The sequence below is a fragment of the Lycium barbarum genome, chromosome 4 (genome assembly GCF_019175385.1).
Source record: "Lycium barbarum isolate Lr01 chromosome 4, ASM1917538v2, whole genome shotgun sequence".
In the NCBI taxonomy this organism is placed as follows: domain Eukaryota; kingdom Viridiplantae; phylum Streptophyta; class Magnoliopsida; order Solanales; family Solanaceae; genus Lycium; species Lycium barbarum.
Window position 1 is genome coordinate 143,752,397 of NC_083340.1, and position 23,331 is coordinate 143,775,727.

The 23,331-nt window shown below is 32.9% G+C and overlaps 1 protein-coding gene across 2 annotated transcripts; it reads left to right on the forward strand.

Moving 5' to 3' along the window:
* The first annotated feature begins 3,428 nt into the window (after nt 1–3,428).
* On the forward strand, nt 3,429–12,188 carry LOC132636777 (fe-S cluster assembly factor HCF101, chloroplastic). Of its 2 annotated transcripts, none has more exons than XR_009581410.1 (16): nt 3,429–3,666; nt 4,017–4,160; nt 4,943–5,085; nt 5,164–5,214; nt 6,024–6,179; nt 7,329–7,472; nt 7,543–7,685; nt 8,496–8,565; nt 8,691–8,786; nt 8,873–8,962; nt 9,599–9,652; nt 9,864–9,987; nt 10,217–10,341; nt 11,250–11,372; nt 11,625–11,765; nt 11,852–12,188. XR_009581410.1 is itself a non-coding variant. In XM_060353801.1 (16 exons), exons 1-15 carry the CDS (start codon nt 3,597–3,599, stop codon nt 11,691–11,693), a joined length of 1,602 nt encoding a protein of 533 aa, XP_060209784.1. In that variant the 5' UTR covers nt 3,430–3,596; the 3' UTR covers nt 11,852–12,188. The 2 variants fall into 2 exon arrangements, 1 of the variants encoding a protein (XP_060209784.1); XM_060353801.1 differs by having other exon boundaries at nt 3,430–3,666; nt 11,625–11,693.
* The last annotated feature ends 11,143 nt before the right edge of the window (nt 12,189–23,331 follow it).

Consider the following 23,331-nt stretch of genomic DNA (forward strand, 5'->3'; position numbering starts at 1 on the left):
AATTTCATTAAATACTTAACATGTATACCAATCATAGAGAGATCTTAAATACTCATAATTAATGTTGTAAATTTAAATAAAAACATCAAACTAAGATCCACAATGCTCGAAAAACTTCCTAACAATCACTAGAAGCTAAATATCTGTAGTTCTGTATAGAGATTTTGAAGTATATTCATACTAAAGTTAGGATTTGAGTATAATCATCTATTTTTATATTTCTACTTAACAAATATCTCAATTTAGAGAGATCTCAAATACTCATAACTGATGCTGTAAAATCAAATTAAAACATCAAACTAAGATCAACAAAGCTCAAAAAACTTCTGAACAATCACTAGAAACTGAATATCCATAGTTCCATATAGAGATTTTGAAGTAATGAGATCATCATTGATGTTTATATCACTGTGTTACAGATTCAATTTGACTATAATTCTCACATCAATCACGCAAAAAAATAATAATAATCTATTTTCGTGTTATCTACTTATTAGAGATCTCATATACTCATAATAAATGCTGTAAATTCAAATCAAACATCATTCTCAGTCAACAACACTCGGAAAACTTTAGAACAATCACTGGAAGCTAAATATTCGTAGTTCTAGATATTTTGAAGTAGATTCATACTAAAGTTGGATTTGATGTTTATATCACTGCGTGACAACTTCAATTTCACTACAATTCGCAAATCAATCACCTCAACAAAAAATCTATTTTCATGTTTTCAAGTGATTACTCAATCACATATAGATATCAAATACTCATAATCAATGCTGTAAATTCAAATTAAAACATACTCCATCAACAACGCTCGTAAAACTTCCAACAGTCACGAGAAACTGAATATTCATAGTTCCATATAGAGATTTTGAAGTATATTATTCCTTGTATAGTTGGATTAGAGTATGAGAGAATTAGACCGTTATCGCACTCGCGTAACAGTTGCCTCTGAGTCTTCTATGACAAATCATCTATTTTCATATTTTCTACTTAACATATCTCAAACACTCATAATATGCTGTAAATTCAAATTAAAACATCAAAATAAGATCAACAACTCTCGAAAAAACTTCCGAACAATAGAAGCTGAATATCCGTAGTTCTGTATAGAGATTTTGAAGTACCCCTAAATCCCCAAACACGTAATAATAAATCCTAAATCCCCAAACCCTAATTAAATGCAAGCTTCAAATACAGAAATCAAGATAAGATTGCAAAAATTAGTGTGTATCAAAGCTTACACTAAAACTGAAATGATAATATAAAATTCTTCGGAGTTCAAATACAGAAATCAAGAAAAGATTGCAAATATTAGTTTGTATCAAAGCTTACACTAAAACTGAAACGATAATATAAAGTTCTTCTGAGTTCAAATACAGAAATCAAGAAACGATTACAAAAATTAGTTTGTATCAAAACTTACACTAAAACTGAAATACTAATATAAAATTCTTCTGAGTTCAAATACAGAAATCAAGAAAAGATTGCAAAAAATTACTTTGATCGCACGCGTGGGTTTGAAGAATAGATGTGTTCGAATCTTCCATTGCCCCCAGACACTGTAGTAACTTGTTATTGGGGGGTAACTTTTAAGTTTCGAAATGAAGTGGAGGCAGGGTTTTTTTTATTTATTTTATTTCTACTATATTAGAAGAGTGAGTTGGATTAGAATTGTGCTTGTGTATGCCATCGCGTTCTCGAAAGGTAGGATGGCTTTTACAAAGGTAGCAACAAAAAGCATGAGTAGGTGGGGGTGGGGGCGAAGCAACAACTGGTAGAGACTAGAGCAATTGCTCATTCAGTGAAAAAAAAAACTTAGACTTGTTCTTATATTTGAGACTGCTTCATTTTTTGTATTGATTTTAGACTAACTTTATCTTCTCAAGTTAAGGATGGCGATTCTATTGTCTGGGTCACAATCTGTTGGATGTTATCCATGTTTTTTGCAATACAATCTATTGGATATTGTTGTATAAAATTTTATTTACTAATATGAAGATGTGAGTAGTTCAATTCAAAACTATAAAATAGTTCTATGAAAAAAAATAGGCAGTTTTTTTTTTTTTTTTTTTTTTTTATAAAGTCTTTTACTTTTTCTATAAACTTCAATATGTCTGAGAAAAAATAAATTCATAAAATTTATTATTAAATTTTAGGCCTAAAGCACAAGTTTTACTAGCCTCCCCTTGAGCCACGCCGATTGAAATATAACTGTAATTGTTATCTTAATTTATTTTTTCCTTCATGTGCAAAAAGGCGATCCTTTTTACTTTTATTTATATGTATTTTTTTTTATATTTTTATTTGTATGATTATAACTTAAAATGAAATTTTAAAATAGAGAAAAATGAATCTTATTTGGATCCCTGACTTATTTGGACACTAGATGATTGAAGCCCGTGCAACACAAAAAATAGTACCACATTTTTCTTTTTAGTCGGTCTTAAAAAGGATGATATATTTTTATGTTTAGAATCATTTAACTTGAAACTTCCCCTTTTACCTTTAATGAAATGATTTAAATCTACACAAATATTTATGACTTGTTTTAGACCACAATTTTCAAAGATCTTTTTTTTTTTTAAACTTCGTGTCTAGTCAAACTATGTCACATAAATTAGGACAGAGAGAGTACCTTTTAATAATATAATTATGGAATTTTTATTATAAAACATATTATAATTCAATTAATTGAAAATATCAATAAATTATTTTACTTAGTCCGCTTCTCGCATATATGACTTTCCTGGTTTAATTTTCCAATTGAAAGATTTGAAACACATCTTCTCCTACCGAGTTTCATGTCATCATCTCTTTCTACTCAATAACACCGAAAAGCGCTTTCACGTGTTAGTATCTGTTATAGTCTTAAATTTGTAAGTATAGATCAACTTCATCATTTTAAGAAAATATGTGTATACGTTTCTTGACCGTTTATATTTCGTCTTCTTGATAATATTCCTCATTATCTGTGTGAGACGTATGTATCTAAACTTATATCCAAAGGTGTAAGTTTTAAATCTTTTGATTTTATGACTTCTTTAGCGATTTTTGTGTTCAATTTAAATAGTTATTTCTTTTCATGAATTTGTCTTCTTTAAATTTTATCTAAGTGTACCTTTACCATTTTCTGAATTTATTATCATTATTTAAATGTCTTTTTTTTTTTTGTAATTATCTCTTACTTTTTCACGTGGACCCCGCCTTAATTTTTTTTTATTTTCACTATTATAGAAGAGTGAACCCTATCTTAATTTTTATTTTTTTATTTTAATTATATTTAACTATATTAGAAGAATGGATGGATGGTAATCCAAACTCACTCTTCTATAATGTATGTATAGTTATTGTTATTTTAATCTTTTTATATCGTCTAGTGGGAAAAGGCGATCCTTTAAAGATAGTTTGGATCAGTTGTGTCAGTTGTGGCTAAGGCAAACCGATTAGATTCTCTAAACGATCATTTGGACATGACATCATAAAACTTGAGGCTCAAATTTCTCTCTTTCAACTCCACCATTTTCTCTCTTCATTTCCACAGCACATAAAAGAAAAACACACACACACACACATAGTGACCCAATAAAGAAATGCCACTTCTTCAAGCTCCATCTTCTACTACTCTCACTTTTCATCACTTCACTTCACAACCCAGAGCAGGTAATTTTCTTTGAAGTAATTTATATTGCATTTTATGTGAAGGTATTACTATTAGTCAAGCAGTTTTGTTTTAACTATAACTTTTTAAATTTTTTAAAAACATTTTGTATACTAGTTAGTTATGTTGGCTTGTATAACTTTTCGTGTGGTTTTCAACTATGTAAATTTTATTTTAAAGTAGTTGAAGAATCTATATTGGAATTCATAGTCAAAATTAAGTATTGTGACCATCGCGCTCTGTACAGAGAGAGTAACAAACTAGTTGGGTTCAATTATATCAATCTTTTTAGTTATTTTTGGGTCTTGAAATTTGGTTTTGCTGAAGTTTGTGCTTTGTTTGTTAATTACAGGATTATATGTAGCTGACAAGTCTTTTCTTCAGGCCACTTTCAGTGGTTCTTGTTTTTCGTCTCAAAGATATGTGAAAGCCTTGAACTTATTGTATACCAGTTCAAGTTTGAGCTCATTTACATCTAAAGCTGCTTCAAACGGAGGTAATTTGATGCCCTCTTCAACTAAAAGCTCGAAGTGTCGGCTGTTTAGATGTTGAGACATAATACAATTAAGTTACTAATTAAAAGTATCTCTGACTAAAGCTTTTAAATGAGTTGGTCGCACAATTTAATATTGTATCAAAGGAGACAGGGGTCCTGAGTTCTAATCTCACTGTCAGTCAAAAAGCAAAAAGTGTTATCATGTATTTGGCGCACAAACACATGAAAAAGAATCAGGCTCACGCGTAAGGCATAATGTAATTAAGTAATTAAAAGTGTGTTTTCTCCATCTGCTAGAGGCAGAGCTAGAATATTTAGTTTATGGGTTCCGAACCACAATTCTTATTGCGTACTGGGTTTTGGGTAAAATATTTATACCTATTACATGGATTTCTTTATACAAATACAAGATTTGAGCCAAAGCTACTAGGTGTTGTAACCTGTAACTTTAAAGGCTGGTTCCGCACCTGCCAACAGCTTAAACTTTTAGATGAGGCTTGTCACATACACCAGCACCATAATTGTATGATGTTGGTCTTTTTGTACTTACTCTTGCTGTCGTGTATGCTTTTATTCTGCTACTCCGTTTTGTTCAGCTCTCTTTGGATTTCTCATTATGCTTGAGTAGTTCTTGGCTTCCGAAAGTCTAAATACATTGAGATTAAGCTCTTTATCCCTTTGAAATTTCCTCCCTTACATGTATTGTCATACATCGTTCAGTTTACATTTTTGCTCTTTGAGCTCTTGTCTAAATATACCTAAACAGATTCTGTAAATTGCAGCTTATGGTCCTTCAGTGTCAGGCCAAACAGCCGAGTCTGAAGTTCTAAAAGCCCTATCCCAGATAATTGATCCTGATTTTGGGACGGACATAGTGTCTTGTGGATTCGTGAAGGACCTCGTGGTTGATGACAATCCGGGAGAGGTCTTTAAAACAGTACATTCTAACCTTCACAGCATATATGAGAAACATTCTCCTAATCCAAATCTATTGGAATTTCAGGTGTCATTTCGGTTAGAGCTTACTACACCAGCATGTCCGATCAAGGACATGGTAAATGAAACACAACTACCACTATTTCATCAAGAATTGATGTGTATATCAAGTGGTACATCATTTAGTTTTCTTAGTTTCCTTTTCACTGCATGTTGTTGGCTTATCGTATAGGGATAAGGCAATAAAACACACCTAAACTTTGGTGAATGCCAACTACACACCTAAACTATGCGGGGGTCTTATGATCCCTCAGAAGTTATTTTTTTCGTATTATTTCTCCCCTCACAAGTACCTGGTAAAAGAATAAGTTAAAACATTGCATGTGCAATTTATAACACACGCTTATTCATTCTTGCATCCCAAACTAAAATACACCTTGCAGCATGACTCGTTGGTATAGTATATCAGATCTTCAACTATCTTTCCCCCTCCAAGTAGCTTCAATATTGCTAAATTTGCCTTAAACTCTGCCTCAAATGTACTTCTTGCACATTTCCAAAACAAATTCCCTCTTTGAAGACCCCTTTTTTAGTCTTGCATAAACACGTGATTGCCCATGCTGCGTTTTAACTTATTTTCTTACCAGGTAATTAGTGAAGGAGGTAAATTATACGAAAACGATAAGATCGGGGGGGTCATAGGACCCCCACATAGTTTAGGTGTGTAATTGGAAATTTCGCCATAGTTTAGGTGTGTTTCTAGGCCTTATACCTATCATATATTAGGGTCTAGGGAACATGAGATGAGGACATATTTTTGTTATTTCTTTTAGAAATTCATGCTCTTTGGTATCATGTGAGGGTGTTCTTATGTGGATCATCTTAAGTATGATAGGACTACAAATCTGACTTTCAATTTTTGGACAGTTTGAGCAGAAGGCGAACGAGGTGATTGCTGAACTTCCTTGGGTTAAAAAGGTCAATGTGACAATGTCAGCCCAACCAGCAAAACCTATATATGCTGGACAGCTTCCTGCCGGTCTACAAACAATCTCCAACATAATTGCTGTTTCTAGTTGCAAGGTGAATAATTCCACAATCTTCAGTTCCTATGCTTTTTAACTCATCAAACATTTTCTTCCAGTCTGTACTGAAGGTCTATCCCTGTTGTCAAGAGCAAATTAAAAAATAAGAAAATGGTTAGAGAAGGACAAATAGCCTTCCTCTAAAGCAGTATTTTAAGACTTGTTATGCTGCAGCAGTTAAATATGTTAGCTGGTGATTTATCTCTGAGAAAATGACAAAAATGGTCCCTTATCTTTGATAGTAGGTTCAAAGTAGTTCCTTAAGTATCAAGTCCCTTAAGTATCAACTGAGCAGTTTTGGTCCTTTAAGTTTGCCAAAGTGAGCTCTTTTGGTCTCCGTTAAATATTTACTAAACTCTAATCGTTAAATTTAACTGTCACGGTGAAAAAAAAAAAGAACCAGAAACACCAGAAATTTCCATCAAATCTAGAAACCGCAACTTAAAAAACTACGCCACAAAAAATAGATTAAAAATAACAGAAACTGCACCTCAAGAAATTTTACCAGATTCTTGAAATAGTCAAAAATAACATAAACTACAAAATCTATACTTCCAAATGTGAGTTTCTGATAAATATTTTCTATTTTTACACTTCAGGTTAAATTTAACCATTAGAGTTTGGTAAATATTTGACGGAGACCAAAAGTCTTTACTTTTACAAACTTAAAGGACCAAAACTGCTCAGTTGATACTTAAGGGACTATTTTGAACCTACTACCAAAGATAAGGGATCATTTTTTTCATTTTCTCATTTATCGCTCATGCATGTCTTGATATTATTGATCCTTATGTGTGTATTATTATGTGTTGCTTCATGTGTTTGGTATCTTCACATTTTGCTGTCTTATTTCTCTTACATTTCTGCATTCGACTACGTATTTTTTAAGCCGAGGGTCTATCAGAATCAGCCTCTCTACCCCATAAAGGTAGAGGTAAGGTCTGTGTACATCTTACCCTCCCCAGACCCCACTTGTGGAACTACACTGGGTATGTTGTTGTTGTTTGTGTAATTCGCGTTTTCCCAAATGTGCTAGGACTTGTAGTGTTGACTTAGCTTGTGTGGAGATTGTTGTGCTTTGACCAGCTTAGCATATGAAATCTCTTTTGTCCTCTTCTTTACTAATATTAACCTCTATAAACAACAGGGAGGGGTTGGTAAATCAACTGTAGCTGTCAACCTAGCTTACACTTTGGCTGATATGGGTGCTAGAGTTGGTATATTTGATGCAGATGTATATGGTCCTAGTTTGCCAACCATGGTGTCCCCAGAAAACCGGATACTTGAGATGGTAATTATCATTTCGTGGAGTAAAATATGTTTTTGCTATTGCATATAAACCACTGAGAGACTTTTTGTAGAATGCAGAGAAAAGAACCATCATTCCAACTGAGTACATGGGTGTTAAGTTGGTATCTTTTGGATTTGCTGGGCAAGGGCGTGCAATTATGCGAGGTCCCATGGTCTCTGGGGTGATTAACCAACTTTTGACTACTACAGAATGGTATGATATGCTTTGTATTTGACAAGAAGTCAAGAACCATTGACCAATTAATGATATTTTGAAATTTATATAACAGAGAAATTCATCAAACTTTATTGAAGTTTCCTACTTCAGAGAAATATTAAAAAGCTTTCTTTTTGTCAAGCTTTTCACTCGAAATATCGACATGTTTCAACTTGTAATGCAAATGAATTAGTAAGTAACCTGGAACAACTACTTAGTGGCTATCTTGAAGCAGATGACTAGCCTGTTTGGCCAAGCTTCTAAAATTAGCTTATTTTGAGAAGTGTTTTTACAAAAGTGCTTTTCAAAAAAGGACTTTTGGTGAGAAGCAGTTTGTGTTTGGCTAATCAATTTGAATTTCACTTCTGAACATCAATTAGTATTTGGCCAAGCTTTTAAGAAGTGTTTCTAAATGTATTTTCTCAAAAGTGCTTTTCAAAAAAGTACTTGCAGGGAGAAGCTACTTTTTCAGCTCCTCAAAAACAGCTTCTGCTAATGCTCAAAAGCACTTTTTGCTCTACTAAAAGCTTGGCCAAACACCTCACTTTGAAAAAAAAAAAAAAAAACTTTTGTCCTTGGAGAAGCTTGTCCAAACAGGCTATTAATCTTGATACAGGCGAGTATAGTACCTATTGCATTAATGTTTTGTTGTAAGATTAAGGCTTATTTAGGTAGGTTCACATATAGCTTTATAAGTCTTTTTTTTGGGGTAGATCATTGTAAATGATCCTCTCGAGAAAGATGTACATGCTTCAAATTTTGTGATCTTGAATTGCTTTGTTATCCTAAATGTATGCAACTATGCAGGGGAGAATTGGACTATCTTGTTATTGATATGCCCCCTGGAACTGGTGATATTCAACTTACTCTATGCCAGGTTTGCTTAATAACAATACGACTAATGTGTGCTAATGCTTGTGAGAGTCATTGGTGGTAATACTTTTTGCTCCTCTTGTTAGCATAATATTAAAATATTCTTCTTTGGCTGATTCAACTGTCCAGGTTGTTCCTTTGACTGCTGCAGTTATTGTTACTACACCTCAAAAGCTAGCATTTATAGATGTCGCGAAAGGGGTCCGCATGTTCTCAAAGCTTAAGGTCTGTTTCTTTTGTTGTTAATTCTCTTTATCAAGCTGAGAAGATTGTTTGCTGCTTCATTAAACATTTCACGTTTCAACGTACAGGTTCCTTGCGTTGCCGTAGTTGAGAACATGTGCCACTTCAATGCTGATGGAAAACGTTACTACCCCTTTGGCAGGGGTTCAGGGTCTCAGGTCTGCCCTTACCCTTTATCTGAGTAAACCAGATTTTATCTAAGGTTACTATGGTTTTAAGATCAAGATACTCTAATTTTTGCATTTTGAAACTTCTGGGGATGAGCTGAACTTGGGCGGCTCAAAATGGGTGGAGTTAATAAATGACTGAAATGGGCTAAAAAGTGGGTCATAACCCAACCCGCCCAATTCTTACTAAGTTTTAATTTCTTTGTTTGTTCTTTTATAAATTTTTAGTACCTAATAAGACTATATTTTATCTTTACTATGGCTTACATAAAACATATCAAATGAAAAAAATGTCTTTTTGAAAATATTTTGACAAGATTTCTCATGGGTCATTTTGGGCTACATATCAATCCAATTTTTTGATGACCTGAAATAGGTTGGGCTGAAATGGGCAGGTCATGTTTTCATGGGTTAATTTTGCCACCCTTCGGACTAACCAACCTGGCTGTGGAGATGCGAACAACAAATCTGAATTTTAATAAAACTTTATAATCAAATCTTCATTGCAGAATCTTCAATGCCGTGAGAACAATTTTCTTAGGGGTTGTTGGCATTGAGACATTATCATTAAACATGCAACTAACCATTGAAGAGTATGTTTATATAATTTCATTTGTATCTCGGCAGGTTGTCCAGCAGTTTGGAATACCCCATCTATTTGATCTCCCAATCCAACCAGCTGTAAGTTGCAACATTAACAACTCTTGACTGATTCAAGTATTTGAATATTTACATTTAGCACTTATTTCCACACTAATATAGTTAAAATCTGAACTACTGAAGTCTTTCTTTAGTTTATTTCTGTCACTAGCTTCAATAAGTACTTGTATAGTTGCAATTGTTACTTGGCGCATTACTGAACAATAAACTGATTTTGTTTTAAATTGTAAAGCTATCTGCTTCTGGAGATAGTGGAATTCCTGAAGTGGTGGCTGATCCTCAAGGTGAAGTTTCTAGAACGTTCCAAGAGTTAGGCGTGTGTGTAGTACAACAGTGTGCCAAGATTCGTCAACAAGGTGCGCTTTATTTATTTGTTTTTTTCTTTTCAAATGTTTATTCAAGCCAAATGCCATAGGAGGAAGAAGAAGTTTTCAGTTCTATTCAAGAATTCTTGTTAAGTACTCAAGTGAAACAAGCTTCATTTTGTTGGGAATATAAGCCAATATTTCTTAATCTACTTTTCCTAGAGATATTTGACCTATATATATTGATTACAGATTGCTTTTTTTTTTTTTTTGGATACAGTATCAACTGCAGTGAGTTATGATAGATCTTTCAAGGCGATCAAGGTCAAAGTACCTGATTCCGATGAAGAGTTTTATTTGCACCCTGCAACTGTAAGAAGAAATGATCGGTCTGCCCAAAGTGTGGTAGGCAGTCAAGTTTTTTAAGTTACTTTCCAGCTCGACAGACGCCTGCACTATTTATGACATGCTAAGACATTTATAGCAAAATCAATTGCCCTTCTTCCCATAGTTGTTTGGGATACCAAAAATCAACTAGAAGTACATGCATAATTTCTGTCCGCCATGCTCTCTCTTTAATGACAGTACTGTGAAACATTAGCCTATACCGTCTCTCTTCTTCATTAACTTTTGAGTTCCCAACACATAAGTTGATTTTAAATAAGGATCAATTTTGACGAACCTAGATTAGAATCATACAAAAAATAGATACTAATATTTATTAATAATTCTAGTTATGTATCGTGATATTTGCACCCTGCAACTGTAAGAAGAAATGATCGGTCTGCCCAAAGTGTGGTAGGCAGTCAAGTTTTTTAAGTTACTTTCCAGCTCGACAGACGCCTGCACTATTTATGACATGCTAAGACATTTATAGCAAAATCAATTGCCCTTCTTCCCATAGTTGTTTGGGATACCAAAAATCAACTAGAAGTACATGCATAATTTCTGTCCGCCATGCTCTCTCTTTAATGACAGTACTGTGAAACATTAGCCTATACCGTCTCTCTTCTTCATTAACTTTTGAGTTCCCAACACATAAGTTGATTTTAAATAAGGATCAATTTTGACGAACCTAGATTAGAATCATACAAAAAATAGATACTAATATTTATTAATAATTCTAGTTAGCATTTCAAAAACTTCTAAAAGTAACTCTGCTAGTGTTTTACTATTGGTGAGGCAAAGCAAACAGAACTGATTTTACGGAGGAAATGAAAACTTTGAAAAAGTCACTCTGCTTGTTCCTTTCAGTTGATACAAAACATTTTTCTGGATTTTGACTTTTTTTCTCATCTCTGACTTTGGTTCAGGATGAATGGACGGGTGAACAGAAACTGCAATATTCTGATATTCCAGACGATATTGAACCTGAAGAGATTCGGCCTTTGGGAAACTATGCTGTGGAAATAACCTGGCCAGACGGATTTAACCAGGTCTTTTCACACACCTATTTTTCCCACATGATAATTTTAAAAAAATATCGTAGGAAACCTAACATCTACAACTGAAGTGCAAAACTGTTACAAAATGAAAACTGTTTAACTATCTGGACTCATTTTGGTTTATACAAGTGAAATAAAGTGAGAGATCAGCCAAAAACTGATTAACTAATGAAAATACTAGTTTCAGTTGGGCTCTTTAATTGTTTGAAGCTAAGTCTTTTTTGGTTTATCTTTGTGTTGCAGATTGCTCCTTATGACCAGCTGCAAATGATGGAGCGCTTGGTTGAAGTTCCTCAACTTACTCCTGCATAGGTAAATGACCGTCATGTAGTTGAGGGCGTGGCCTTAAGGATGTGTTTGGTATGGCGACTTTCATCACACCAAGTACATCCCGGAATGCTTCAATATTTCTTACTTGGCCTAATTATTGGCATAAATCTATCGGTCAAACATCCGTTATTTATTTGTAGGGATGAATTAAAGATCCAAAATCAGATACAAATACAATTTGGAAGATCATTGCTCTTCTACCTTGCCAAAGTCACAACAAAATTACAGCTAGCTGGAACTACAAGGACTTCAGTGATGTTCCATTTTAACTATCTGTAGATAGTAATCTTCAGTACCATTTGTTCATAGTATTATTTTTGTAGCAATCTTCACTAGTGTGTAACATTTTGTCACAACAGTCTATGCTTCATTATTGTTGTAGAGCACGCTCCCGTGCTTGTACCTTGGTCAGTCAGCAAAAGAAAAGGTGATAGAATGAATTGGTGGTATAATCAAACCTTAAAATTGCGGAGATAATGAGTTGCAATGAACTATTATGTTTACTCATCAAGTCATGTTATCTCTAAAAATGGAAGCTGACTTTTTAATGAGGATATGTACATTTAAAACAGGAGATCCATTGTATGACCTTTGACCTTTTTAAGTCTCTGATTCAAGAGGTAATCAAAATGAATTAATTTGTTATCGGAGTTTACACCGAATCAATAAATTTAATTTTAATAGTTGAAAATTATAGTGATTACATCGTGGTTAATTTCATCAAAGTGTGTATGAAAATAAATGTATTGCATTCATTCATTCATTAGTTTGGTGTAAACTTTGGGGTGATGTAACGACTAAGTAGGTAAAAACTTAGCTACCTAAGTAGCTTAAAAACTAATCCGCATTTGGAGTTGACACTAACCTAATAAGTACACGACACATGTCTTCACATACATTTTTATCTCTAGATCATAATTAGTTAATGTATATTCACACCTAATCATGGTAAATTAATATGCTTTGGTGTAAACCCGAAATGCAAATAAAATTTTACCCTCCTAAATAATAGGGATAAGGCACTAGTACCCCCTGAACTTTAGTTAAAGTTCCAACGACACACCTTATCTTTGCAGAGGTCCTATTACTTCCCTGAACTATTTTAAAGTGTAATAAATGCAACCTAAGTACCGACGTGGCATAGAGAACCAAAGTCTTGGGAGGCAGTGATTTACATGCGCTGCCACGTGTATTTTCGCATTTTTTATTTGTTTTAAATTTATATCATTTTCTTCCTTTATGTTTACTTGTTAATCCAAAATATAATGGAAATATTACTCTATATTTAGAAAAATGAAAAGAACAATTGTTGTTGTTATTATTCTTGTATGAACTTGAACAAGAATTGGAGGTGCTGAACAAATTCGAATGTTTTTGAAGTTTTAAAGTTGAGATTCAAGTGCTAAACTCATTCTAGATCCTTAGTTGCTGCTGAGATTCGAAAATGGAGATTTTTTTTTTTTTTGAATCCACCTTTGTTGAACCTTGAAAATGCTTTAAAAACAAAAAATGGGTTTGTCGAAATTCTTGGTTTTGGCCAAATCGATTACTGGAGTTTGGTGATGGTTGTTGTGAAGTTGCACTTGATATTTGAGCTTAATTGGTTCTGATTTGATTGGGTTTTTGTTGAATTTTGAGACCCAAAAATGAAGAACATTGCATTTTTTTAAGTTCTTCAAAATCAGCCTTTTGTAATGTTAATTAGTTATGTGTATTAATTAATTGTAAAATTGTCCAATTAAAAAAGGACATGTGTTCACATTATTCAAAATTTTAGCTCATTTTTCGTTTCTCACATGCCTCCAAGAGAGTGAGCACACTCTCTATGCCACCTCAACATCGAAGGGTGTAATTATTACACTTTAAAATAATTTAGGAGGTAATGAAACCTCCGCAAAAATAAAGTGTGTTATAGCAACTCTGGCCAAAGTTTAGGGGTATTAGTGCCTATCCCTAAACTAATACTATAACAGTGAAAAGTTCTAGGAAACCATAATTATAATTTGCTAGTGGTGTGGCAATTGCATAATCAAACTTTGCTAAGTGCAAACACGAAATAATAAGTTTTTTTAAGTTTAACTTAATAAGAACTTAAGACCATTAGGTATAGAGTTTCTGGTAACTCTACATATCAAGTCTAGTATGGTTACCTAAAAAGAGTAGTGACGTGCTATAATTGATCAAATTAAATTAATAGTTTAAAAATTACACGCATTACACCATCACTATATACAGTGGTGTACGCAGAATTTTCATTAAGCAGTATCGATATTCATAGAAGAAAGAACAAAATTTAATTATCACATGCATAATATAAGGCATATCCTTGACCCAATGGTTTTCTTTAGTTTTAAGTTATAAGAGGTCTTGGGTTCAATACTTACTTAACCACAATTTTAAGTAAAAAAATGTTATTTTTCCAAAAGAATCACTTAAGTTCAGGTTCAAACCTACAACCTTGAAGACCAAAACTAGGCGTTAAACCATCTCAACCAGAGCTATACTTTATTAAGAGGTGTCATTTCGTTAACTACATTTCTTTATGCATAGTACTAATATATATATATATATATATATATATATATATATTTAGTAAAAATTTCTGACAAAGGGGTGTCGGGGATACCCTTCGCTCAACGTGGGTCCGCCCCTGACTATATATATGATTTAAAAGCCGGAGTATTATACCTTTTTTGTATAACATTTGGCATTCAGTAGTCTATTGACCTAACTAATTTAGATTCACATCGCGTAAGACCTATTAAACGGGAAAACGCTCCTTACTAGAAATCTCTCCATTGTCAAGATTCAAACCCTAAATATTTGGTTAAGGGCATGAAATCTCATCCATCCACTGAAACCCGTTGGTTGTTAAATACAATACATCTTTGTCACTGCCGCCAATGATCTTAGAAGCTCCAAAACTAAAACAAAAGAGAGACGTCAAAGAAAAACATGAACTTAACCACAAAAAAATATTTTAAAAAGATGGAATTAGTCAAAGTGTTGGGCTAGCGTTTGACGACTCTCTAGAATAATATAATATAATTTATGCTTGTAATAAGGCTTCATCTAGAAGCATTAGATAGGTAGGTGGGAAATTTAAGTAAGGTTAAAAGGCCTAATTCATTAGGTAACACCGTAACAGCTCAATAAAAAACATTTGGTGAAAACGTGACATAATTTGGTTCTAACAAACAAAACATTTAGGAACATGCAAATACAATGAATTATGTACTATAAAACAAAAACAAATAAAGTATTTAGTCATCACTATCACCATAAACTTTGAATCGCCCGTCGACATAGACAAGTAGAATAAAACTAAAAACTGGTGACTTCTTTTCTGTACTATTTGAGATTGAACAATTTCATCAGAATCATACTTCTTTTGTTAGACAAAATGTATGTTAATTCTCTTGATCCCTAACAAAGTTTTGACTTGAAGTATAACAAAAGATAAATTATGTCATGATCAAAAGTAGAGAGATAAGTTTGGATCTTTTTTTTTTTTTTTTTGGTAATATTTTGACATGTGAAGTTCATGCATTTCGTGCTAAAGTTCTTTAAATGACAAATATAAACACGAGACGATTTTGCCCAGGAGCAATTTGGTAAAATTAGAGATCCAATCAAATATCAATAATGAGAATGAATTCCTTTTCCCATCTTTTCTCTTTTTTCTTTTTAGAATAAGAAAAGGAAAAAGAAAGAATACAAAAGTGAATTCAACTTTCGGGCTCGATAAGAATATGAATGTCCCAAAGTGATAATAGGGAAAAAGTTCAGCAATTTCAAGTAGTAGATACACAAATTTAGGTCTTTTCCGTTCTCAAATTTTGGAAGTGATGTGATTTAAGCATTCAAATTAGACTTCAATTATCGGAGTACTATAAAAGTGTGAATAGATCACATCTACTAGCTTAAATGAGTAGAGATAACACTTTAATTCTTTTTATATTATTGTAAGTGCGTCATAATATCACAGCATTATTAATCCGATTTTTCTTCTGATTAAACACGTGAAGATTTTTGTTAATAGTTGATGATAAAAGTCTAATCGAGGATCTCTACTTGATCATAAAAATAAATAAAGAGCTTTTTTAAAGAAATTAAAAAACGAAGTATATACTCCGGACATTAAAAAAATATATATTCCAAGTCAATGAGTAGGATAAGATTGGGTAGGCAGATGCTATGCTTTGTTGATTTTGGCTTCATTGGCCCTACAAACAACATGTACAAACAACAATATCATTCAGTTAGAAGAAAAACCTCTTACACTCTATGAGAGGCCACAGATTTGGCTTGCCTATTGTTTTTTATAATCGTAGTGTTCAGATCAATTTACGTATACCTCAATTAATGATATCTATCACTTCCTACCAGCAGAGATATTGATAACTTTATTCATCAAAACTTAGAAAAATAAAAAAAAATTACCTAATATTTTTGTCTTCCGCCGGAGTTCTAGCTTATTGTATTTTACTCTTTTGCTTTTTTTTTATATTGGCAGAAAATATAAAATATAAAATGTGGGATGATCACATCCCACATTCTTGATGACAACGTTCCACCAAGTACAATCGGAATATAATTTAATGAATTAATAACCTTAAATTCTTTATCAGAAATTTCAGATTCGAGTCCTGGTGTGAAGTCAATTTTATTAGGAAGCGCTTTACCCTAATATGAAATTTATCTACGTAAATCCAAATTTAATCGAATCTTAATATGGATACCAAATAACGCGTAAGAAACCAAAAAATATAATATATAGAATATCTATCTTGATTACTGAAGGGAGTCCTGGAACAATGGAAAAGTTGTCCCTGTGTGAGTTATAAGTCATGAGTTTGAGGCGTGAAAGCAACCAATAATGCTTTCATTAGGATAGACTGTCTACATCATAACCCTTTCCCGGACCTGCTAACGCGATATGTTTTGTGCACCGTACTTTTATTTTATTTTTTATCATGATTACTAACGGGTCGTATGGTACATGGTATAAGCTGGAATATTCCAGCACTAATTTTGTATCATGTTTGGTAGAAGGTGGGATAAATTTATACCTTCTACCAAACAAAGTATAAATAAAGCACAAACTTAAGGATGAGATATCTCATCTTATCCCCAGGGGCGGACCCACATACAAAATACCGGTGCTCAAGCACCCATTAACCCCGACGTAAATCACGTATATCTTTATAGAAACTATACAAAAATTTGGTTATATTAAATCATCAGCACCCAATGAACAAAATGGGTGTTGGGTGCTATGGTTGGAGCGCTGAAATGGAGGCCCCGGGGAGATGGACGAGGGTTCGATACCTCACTACTGCTCACTGTCATTTTTTCTTGCTTTGAAGTCAAATGGTTTCCTTCTTTCTCTCCGATACAGGTTCTTCACTTTTCTTTTAGTTTTGGTCTCAACTTAGTGATTCCTCCTCCTCCGTTTATACTTTATTTATGTACTTCAAGTTTAGTTTTGTTAGATTATTTTTTTTATGTTAGATTATTTTTTTTATGTAATTTCTTGTGACAAAGAAAGAGGAAAAAATCATCCTCTTGTTTTTCTTGAGAAATGTTGGGTGGCTAAGAAAATCCTTAAAGTTATTTCATTTTTTTCTAAGAAATGAAGAGTTTTTTTTTTTTGGAATAATAATATAAATCGCATTTTCTCATTCACTTTTTTAAAACTATCGTGTTTAAATAGTTGTGCACTTATACTATATGATTTGTACTAACTTTATATTAAAAAAGTGAGCACCCACAAGCTTAAAATTTTGAATCCGCCACTGCTTATCCTATTAACCTTGACATTATTTTATCTCATCTCCAAATAAAATAAATTAGTCCTGAAATTATAATCTCGAAATAATTTAGTCCGCCCTAAAAATAAAAAGAAAAGAAAGCTCTTGGATGGGACCATGGAAAAGGCAAAAATAAAAAACAAAAAACTCTTAAATGGGACCATGACAAAGGAAAAAATAAAAACAAAAATCTCTCAAGTGGGACCAAAAGGTGGCCAAAATCTTAGCTCTATAAAACTACAAATTAATTCCTCTTTTCTCTTCCTTCTTCAGATAAACTTCCATTTTTAGAGCCACCAAATACCAATTCACAATGACTCTTTCCTTCTTCTTTTCATCATCGGAGTCTCGCCGGAAAACTCGCCGGAAAACTGGGTTCCGGCAACGATCTTTGACTATGGTCAAACAACAAAAAACAAGATTTTATATCCTTAAACGTTGTATTATCATGCTTTTGTGTTGGCAAAGTCATTCTGTTACTGATTGATAGCGCAAAAAAAAATAAAAAAATTGATCTTTTTTTTGTGAATATTTGTGAAAAAAGAAATGAAAGATGTGTTCTTTTTTGGTCCCTTTCAAATGGGTAAAGCTCTGTTTGGAGATATCAAAGATTGAAATCTGCAAAGTTGATCATTTTTGTGAATATTTGTGAAAAAAGAAATATCAGATGTGTTCTCTTTTTGTTTCTTTCAAATGGGTAAAGCTTTGTTTCAGCTTGTGGAGGATTTGGAGATATTAAAAAATGAAATCTTGATGAGGAATTTTCAAGAATTCCAATGGCCAGAATTTTAACAAGAATTCAGATTTGTGGAATTTGAATGTAGTCTTGGCTTAACTGGTAAAGTTGTTTCCATGTGACCAGGAGGTCAGGGTTCGAGCTATGAAAACAGTCTCTTCCAGAATCCCTTACTTCGAGCTATGAAAACAGTCTCTCGCAGAAATGCAGGGTAATGATGCGTCTATTTGTGGGCTGGTCCTTCTCCGGACACCGGGCTGCCCTTTTCAGATTGTGGAATTTGGAAGAGTGAGAAGTGTTGAATAATTTTGAAGATCTTGATTGAATTGTATTTTTGTAAACAAATGGAGGATCTTAAAGTCAACAGGCCATTAGTGTACAAAGGATAAGTTTTAGCAGTGAGCAAAAAGGAAAAGTATTGTGATCGATTGAGGATTTTGTTTCCTCTTTATTCTGTAATTTTTATTTATGTTTGATTTCTTAATGTTTATAATGATTAGAAGAGGAAATTTCCAGCACCAAGTAGTGTATTTTACTTTCTGCAAACTTCGCATTTCTTGGCTAAGCTTCTATCATGATTCAATATTAGAAAATCTTAATCCTGTAACGTAATTTTGAGTTAATTGGTTATTTATTAAGAGATTTTAAGTAGTCCTTTTTCAGTTTCCAAGTTTAAGCAAACAATTCTTTTCATAGAATGATAGAATAGATACGAGAAAGGTTAAGAAAAGAAAGGAAGACAAACATGAAAGAGATATAGTTTGGTTTTGATCCTTCCCTAATGTCATCCTTGTTATTAGTGAAAAGATACAAGGTCTCTTTACTCTTAATTAGGGGGTCGTTTGGTTGACGGAATGAGATGGATAAGGATATTTCATGGATTAATTTCATCTTCCATGGATAATTAATTTCATCATTTTTGTACAAAATGGTTCTCGAGACTAATTAATATCCATAACCAAATGCGGGATAAAAATAATATTTTATTTCTGAATTGTTATCTCTTTTCCCACCAACCAAACGACCCTTTAGAGATCTTAGTTTGAGCTCTGGAAATTGAGTTTTAACCTTCTAAGTGAGCTTTTTATGACCTAAATCGATCTGCACTAGTTGAGCCAATGTATTTCGAACATCATATGTTTGAAAAAAAAATCCGCTACAAGTAAAAAAAGTTATTGTAAACCTTGAGAGGGGTCCAAAGGGAAGAGGCAAAGAGGCAAGATACTCCCAAGTAGATGAGAGAGCTATGAGAGGCGGAATCAAAATTTAAAGGTGACGGGACACATGAGCGGACTTCTCAACCAGTGCCCTGTCGGACTTTTGATCTTAAGGGTTCCAAGCAAAATATATGACCGTTTTCAACAGATATACACACACACACATATATATATATATCTAGAATTTTTTAGTTTGCTGAGCGTAACGGGGTTCGATTACCCCTCTTATCCATATATATAGATCAAGGGTGTGGTTTAATGATTAATGAAGTGGGTTGAGAATCATGAATTTTAGGCTTCAAATTTCAAGGAGGTAAGAACACTAGGTGGTTTTGTCCCGTCTATCCAAGCCTTGATGGATATCTCTGCTGGTGGAAGGTAACAAAATATTCCGTGGAAGATGTTAGAGATACCGTGAGCTTACCTGAATATCAGGATTATTAAAAAATAAAGAAAGGGATATAGAATAGGATGATCTTACTAATCACATGATCACATCCCACATGCTCAACCTTTTTTGGTTTAGATACAAGTGAACCACCTTCCACTTGCATAGACGACAGCTTAACAACTTGAGCTTAGCTAGGGATTCCCCAATTTTGTCGAAGCTTTTTTACTCTTTTGCTTTTATATTCAGTTAGTGTGTTACAATTGATCGAATATAATCGAATAGTAGAAATATGAAAGAAACATTGTTTTCAAAGAATAACAGAAAGGTTCGGAAAATAAAGGAAGAGAAATGTGAACGAAATATAGTTTAGTAAATGTGAATGAAATATAGTTTAGTTTTTTTTCTTTTACATGTTGCATTCTCAGTGCTCATCGTTCCTTATTATTCGAGAAAAGAAATTAACCTTTATCACAGGGACGTGATGAAATAGTAAAGATTCCTTTATACTTAACCAAAAGATTTTTGAGTTGAACCTGAAATAGAGTTATCTTTAATAGGGAGACACGTAAAACCTCCAACATAGACCTTTTAGTTTACGACACATTCGAATCAATCTGATCAGTGTATTTTAAAATAATGATAAAAAGAATGCTACAAGTTGATGAGAGGGATGTAAAATAGGACGATCTTTCTAATTGGATCCACTGCTCTACTTTTTTTTTCGTTTAGATACAAGTGAACCATCTACCATTTGCATAGACAGCCTAACAAGTAACAACTTGAGGTTTAATTTTGCTAGAGATTCTCCAGCATATTTTCTCCAAGTTGGTTTATTTGTTCTTTTATATTAAATGGTATACTGTGTTACAATTGATAGAACATAAACAAATTGAATAAAATGTAAATTGCATCCACAAAATCGTGTTCTTTGCATGAACCCAAATAGAAAATAAACAGGTGACGATAAGCCACGCTCACAATAATATTTTCCCCATTTTATTTTTTATTTTTTGCCTATTTAGGCTTTAGCACATAATCGACATCCACCACTATATTAAGGCTCATTTATGTAATCAAATTTTGATATAATTTCAACACTGGAAAATTTCATTCATGTAATCAAATTTTTATATAATTGGTTATCTAATTAATGAGTATATGGAACTTTGAGGGCTTTTAGGTAGTCTTTTTTTAGCTTCCAATTTTAACTAACCATTCTTTGCAAAGAATAACAGTATAGATGAGACAAAGGTTAGGAAAAGAAAGGAAGAGAAATATGAATTAAAGAGTGATCAAGTTTGGTTTTGTTTTCATTACGTGTTGCGTCTTTATTGATGTCATCCTTTTCGTCATTTGATAAAAAGAAACCCACACGTGGAAGTTGCGATAATATGATGAAAGTTTGTTCTTTGTTAATTCTTAATTATATGGCTCAGATTTTACTTTCTCCTCATCAAAACAAGTGTCCACTTAGCCTTTTTTTTTAGATTAAAAAAAAATGTTCACTTATTAAATTAAGAAACAATTAACTTTATCTTTTCAAATTTGCCCCTATTAAATGTTATGTGATCAAATCTCAATGCCTATTTAATTAGGGGTAGTTTAATCAATTTACATATTTTTTTCTTGGAGTGAGTAGTTTTTTAAGGGGTGTGCAAATGGTTAAGTGAACTTTTTTTTTTTTTATCTGGAGGGAGAATTATATATATAAAAAAAAAATCTTCACCACTAGGAGTGAAGCTAAAATTCTAACTACCAATTTAGGAGAACTTAATAATTTTGGCTAAAACCCTATGTTGTGTTAAGAAATAAATTTAATAGTCCCTCTGTTCCAATTTATGTGATACTTTTCTCTTTTGATAGTCAATTTGACTAAAATTTGATGTTAAGTTGAATTAAATTAACTCAATATTTTCAAATTAAAATTTAAAAATTACATGAAAAATACTATAAGTTGCAACTTTTCTTATATCAATTTTGTGATAAAATACATTTTAAAATGTCGGTCACAGTTCGTGCAGTTTGAATCTCGGAAAGCGAAAAGCATCACCCAAATTGGGATAGAGGGAGTGCATATGAACAAATTATCCAGAACTCAGTAAGTTGCATTTTTTAAGATTCAGAACTCATAAACTCAAAATTATGAATCCGTCTCTGCAATAACCAATTGAAGGTATGATAAAATGTTAATTTATCCTTAGCCACATATCTCAAATTTGAGTCCAAAGAACATAATTATCTTCGATACGGAGCACTAGAACCTCCTAATGAGCTTTCTATAATCAAATCTCTCTATAACGATGTCATTTGCCTGGATATATTTTCACTGTTATAACAAAATGTTGTTATAGAGAAGATATAATTTAACAATAACTACAACAACAACATACCCAGTAGAATCCCTCAATCCCACAATGTGGGATCTGGGGAGGATAGAGTGTACGCAGACTTTACTTTCACCTTGAAAGGTAGGGAGGCTATTTCCGAAAGACCCTCGGCTCAAGGGAGAACAAGAAATTAGTTCCAAAGAAAACTTGATTAGTATAATTACATGTTACTATAGAGAAGTGTGGCTATGAATCGGATGCTTGGCAATTAAAAAAAAAAAAAAAAAAAAGAAGAAGAAGAAAGAAATCCTCTACAAATAGAAAAAGTTATTGTAAATCTTGAGAGGGGTCCAAAGAGAAGGGCCAAGATACTCAAAGGAGATAAGAGGGATGCACAAAGTAGGAGGAACTGTACGATCATCCCACTGCGTTTATCTTTTTAGTTAGATACAAGTGAACCACCTTCCATTTGCTTAAACGACCTAACAACTTGAGCTTTTGCTAGGGACTCTCCAATTTTCTTAAAGCCTCTTGAATTGTCCTTTTGTATTAAGTAATTTGATGTGGTACTATTGATAAAACATAAACTATCAACTTCTAAATATATCATGTTTAAATTCATTTTCAAATACCTTTTTTTTTTTTTTTTTTTTTAATTTCAACCAAGTATATCCATAGGCTTCTTTTTAGTTTCCACTCGGTATTCGCCCGTTCGGTACTAATATTGAGACACGATCAAATCCGAACTCGCACCAGAAAGTCTACATTGCAGGGTAGAACACTTCTTAATGAAGCGATTTCATATCTAAGGCTCGAACCCGAGACCTTTGATTAAGGAGGAAGGAGTACTTACTATATTTCATCACAATTCTTATTTGTATCTAGTAAGATTTAGAGTTATTATTTAGAGAAAAACAAGCAGGGATAGCTCAGTTACTATCAAAATACTCATGTTTAACTTCATTTTCAAATGCCTTTTATAAAATAATAATAATATTTCAACCAAGTATATCCATACGCCTTATTTTTTATTTCCCATTCGGTATTCAGTACTCACATTGAGGACTGCTTAAATCTAACTTGCACCAGAAAGGGTAGATTTCATATTGAGCATATTGAGCATTTCTTAATGAAAG

Coding starts and splice junctions, on each gene's coding strand:
- LOC132636777 (XM_060353801.1), top strand. CDS start 3,597: ATGCCACTTCTTCAAGCTCCATCTTCTACTACTCTCACTTTTCATCAC. Junction 9,653..9,863: donor ATCTCCCAATCCAACCAGCT/GTAAGTTGCAAC, acceptor TAAATTGTAAAG/CTATCTGCTTCTGGAGATAG. Junction 10,342..11,249: donor ATCGGTCTGCCCAAAGTGTG/GTAGGCAGTCAA, acceptor ACTTTGGTTCAG/GATGAATGGACGGGTGAACA.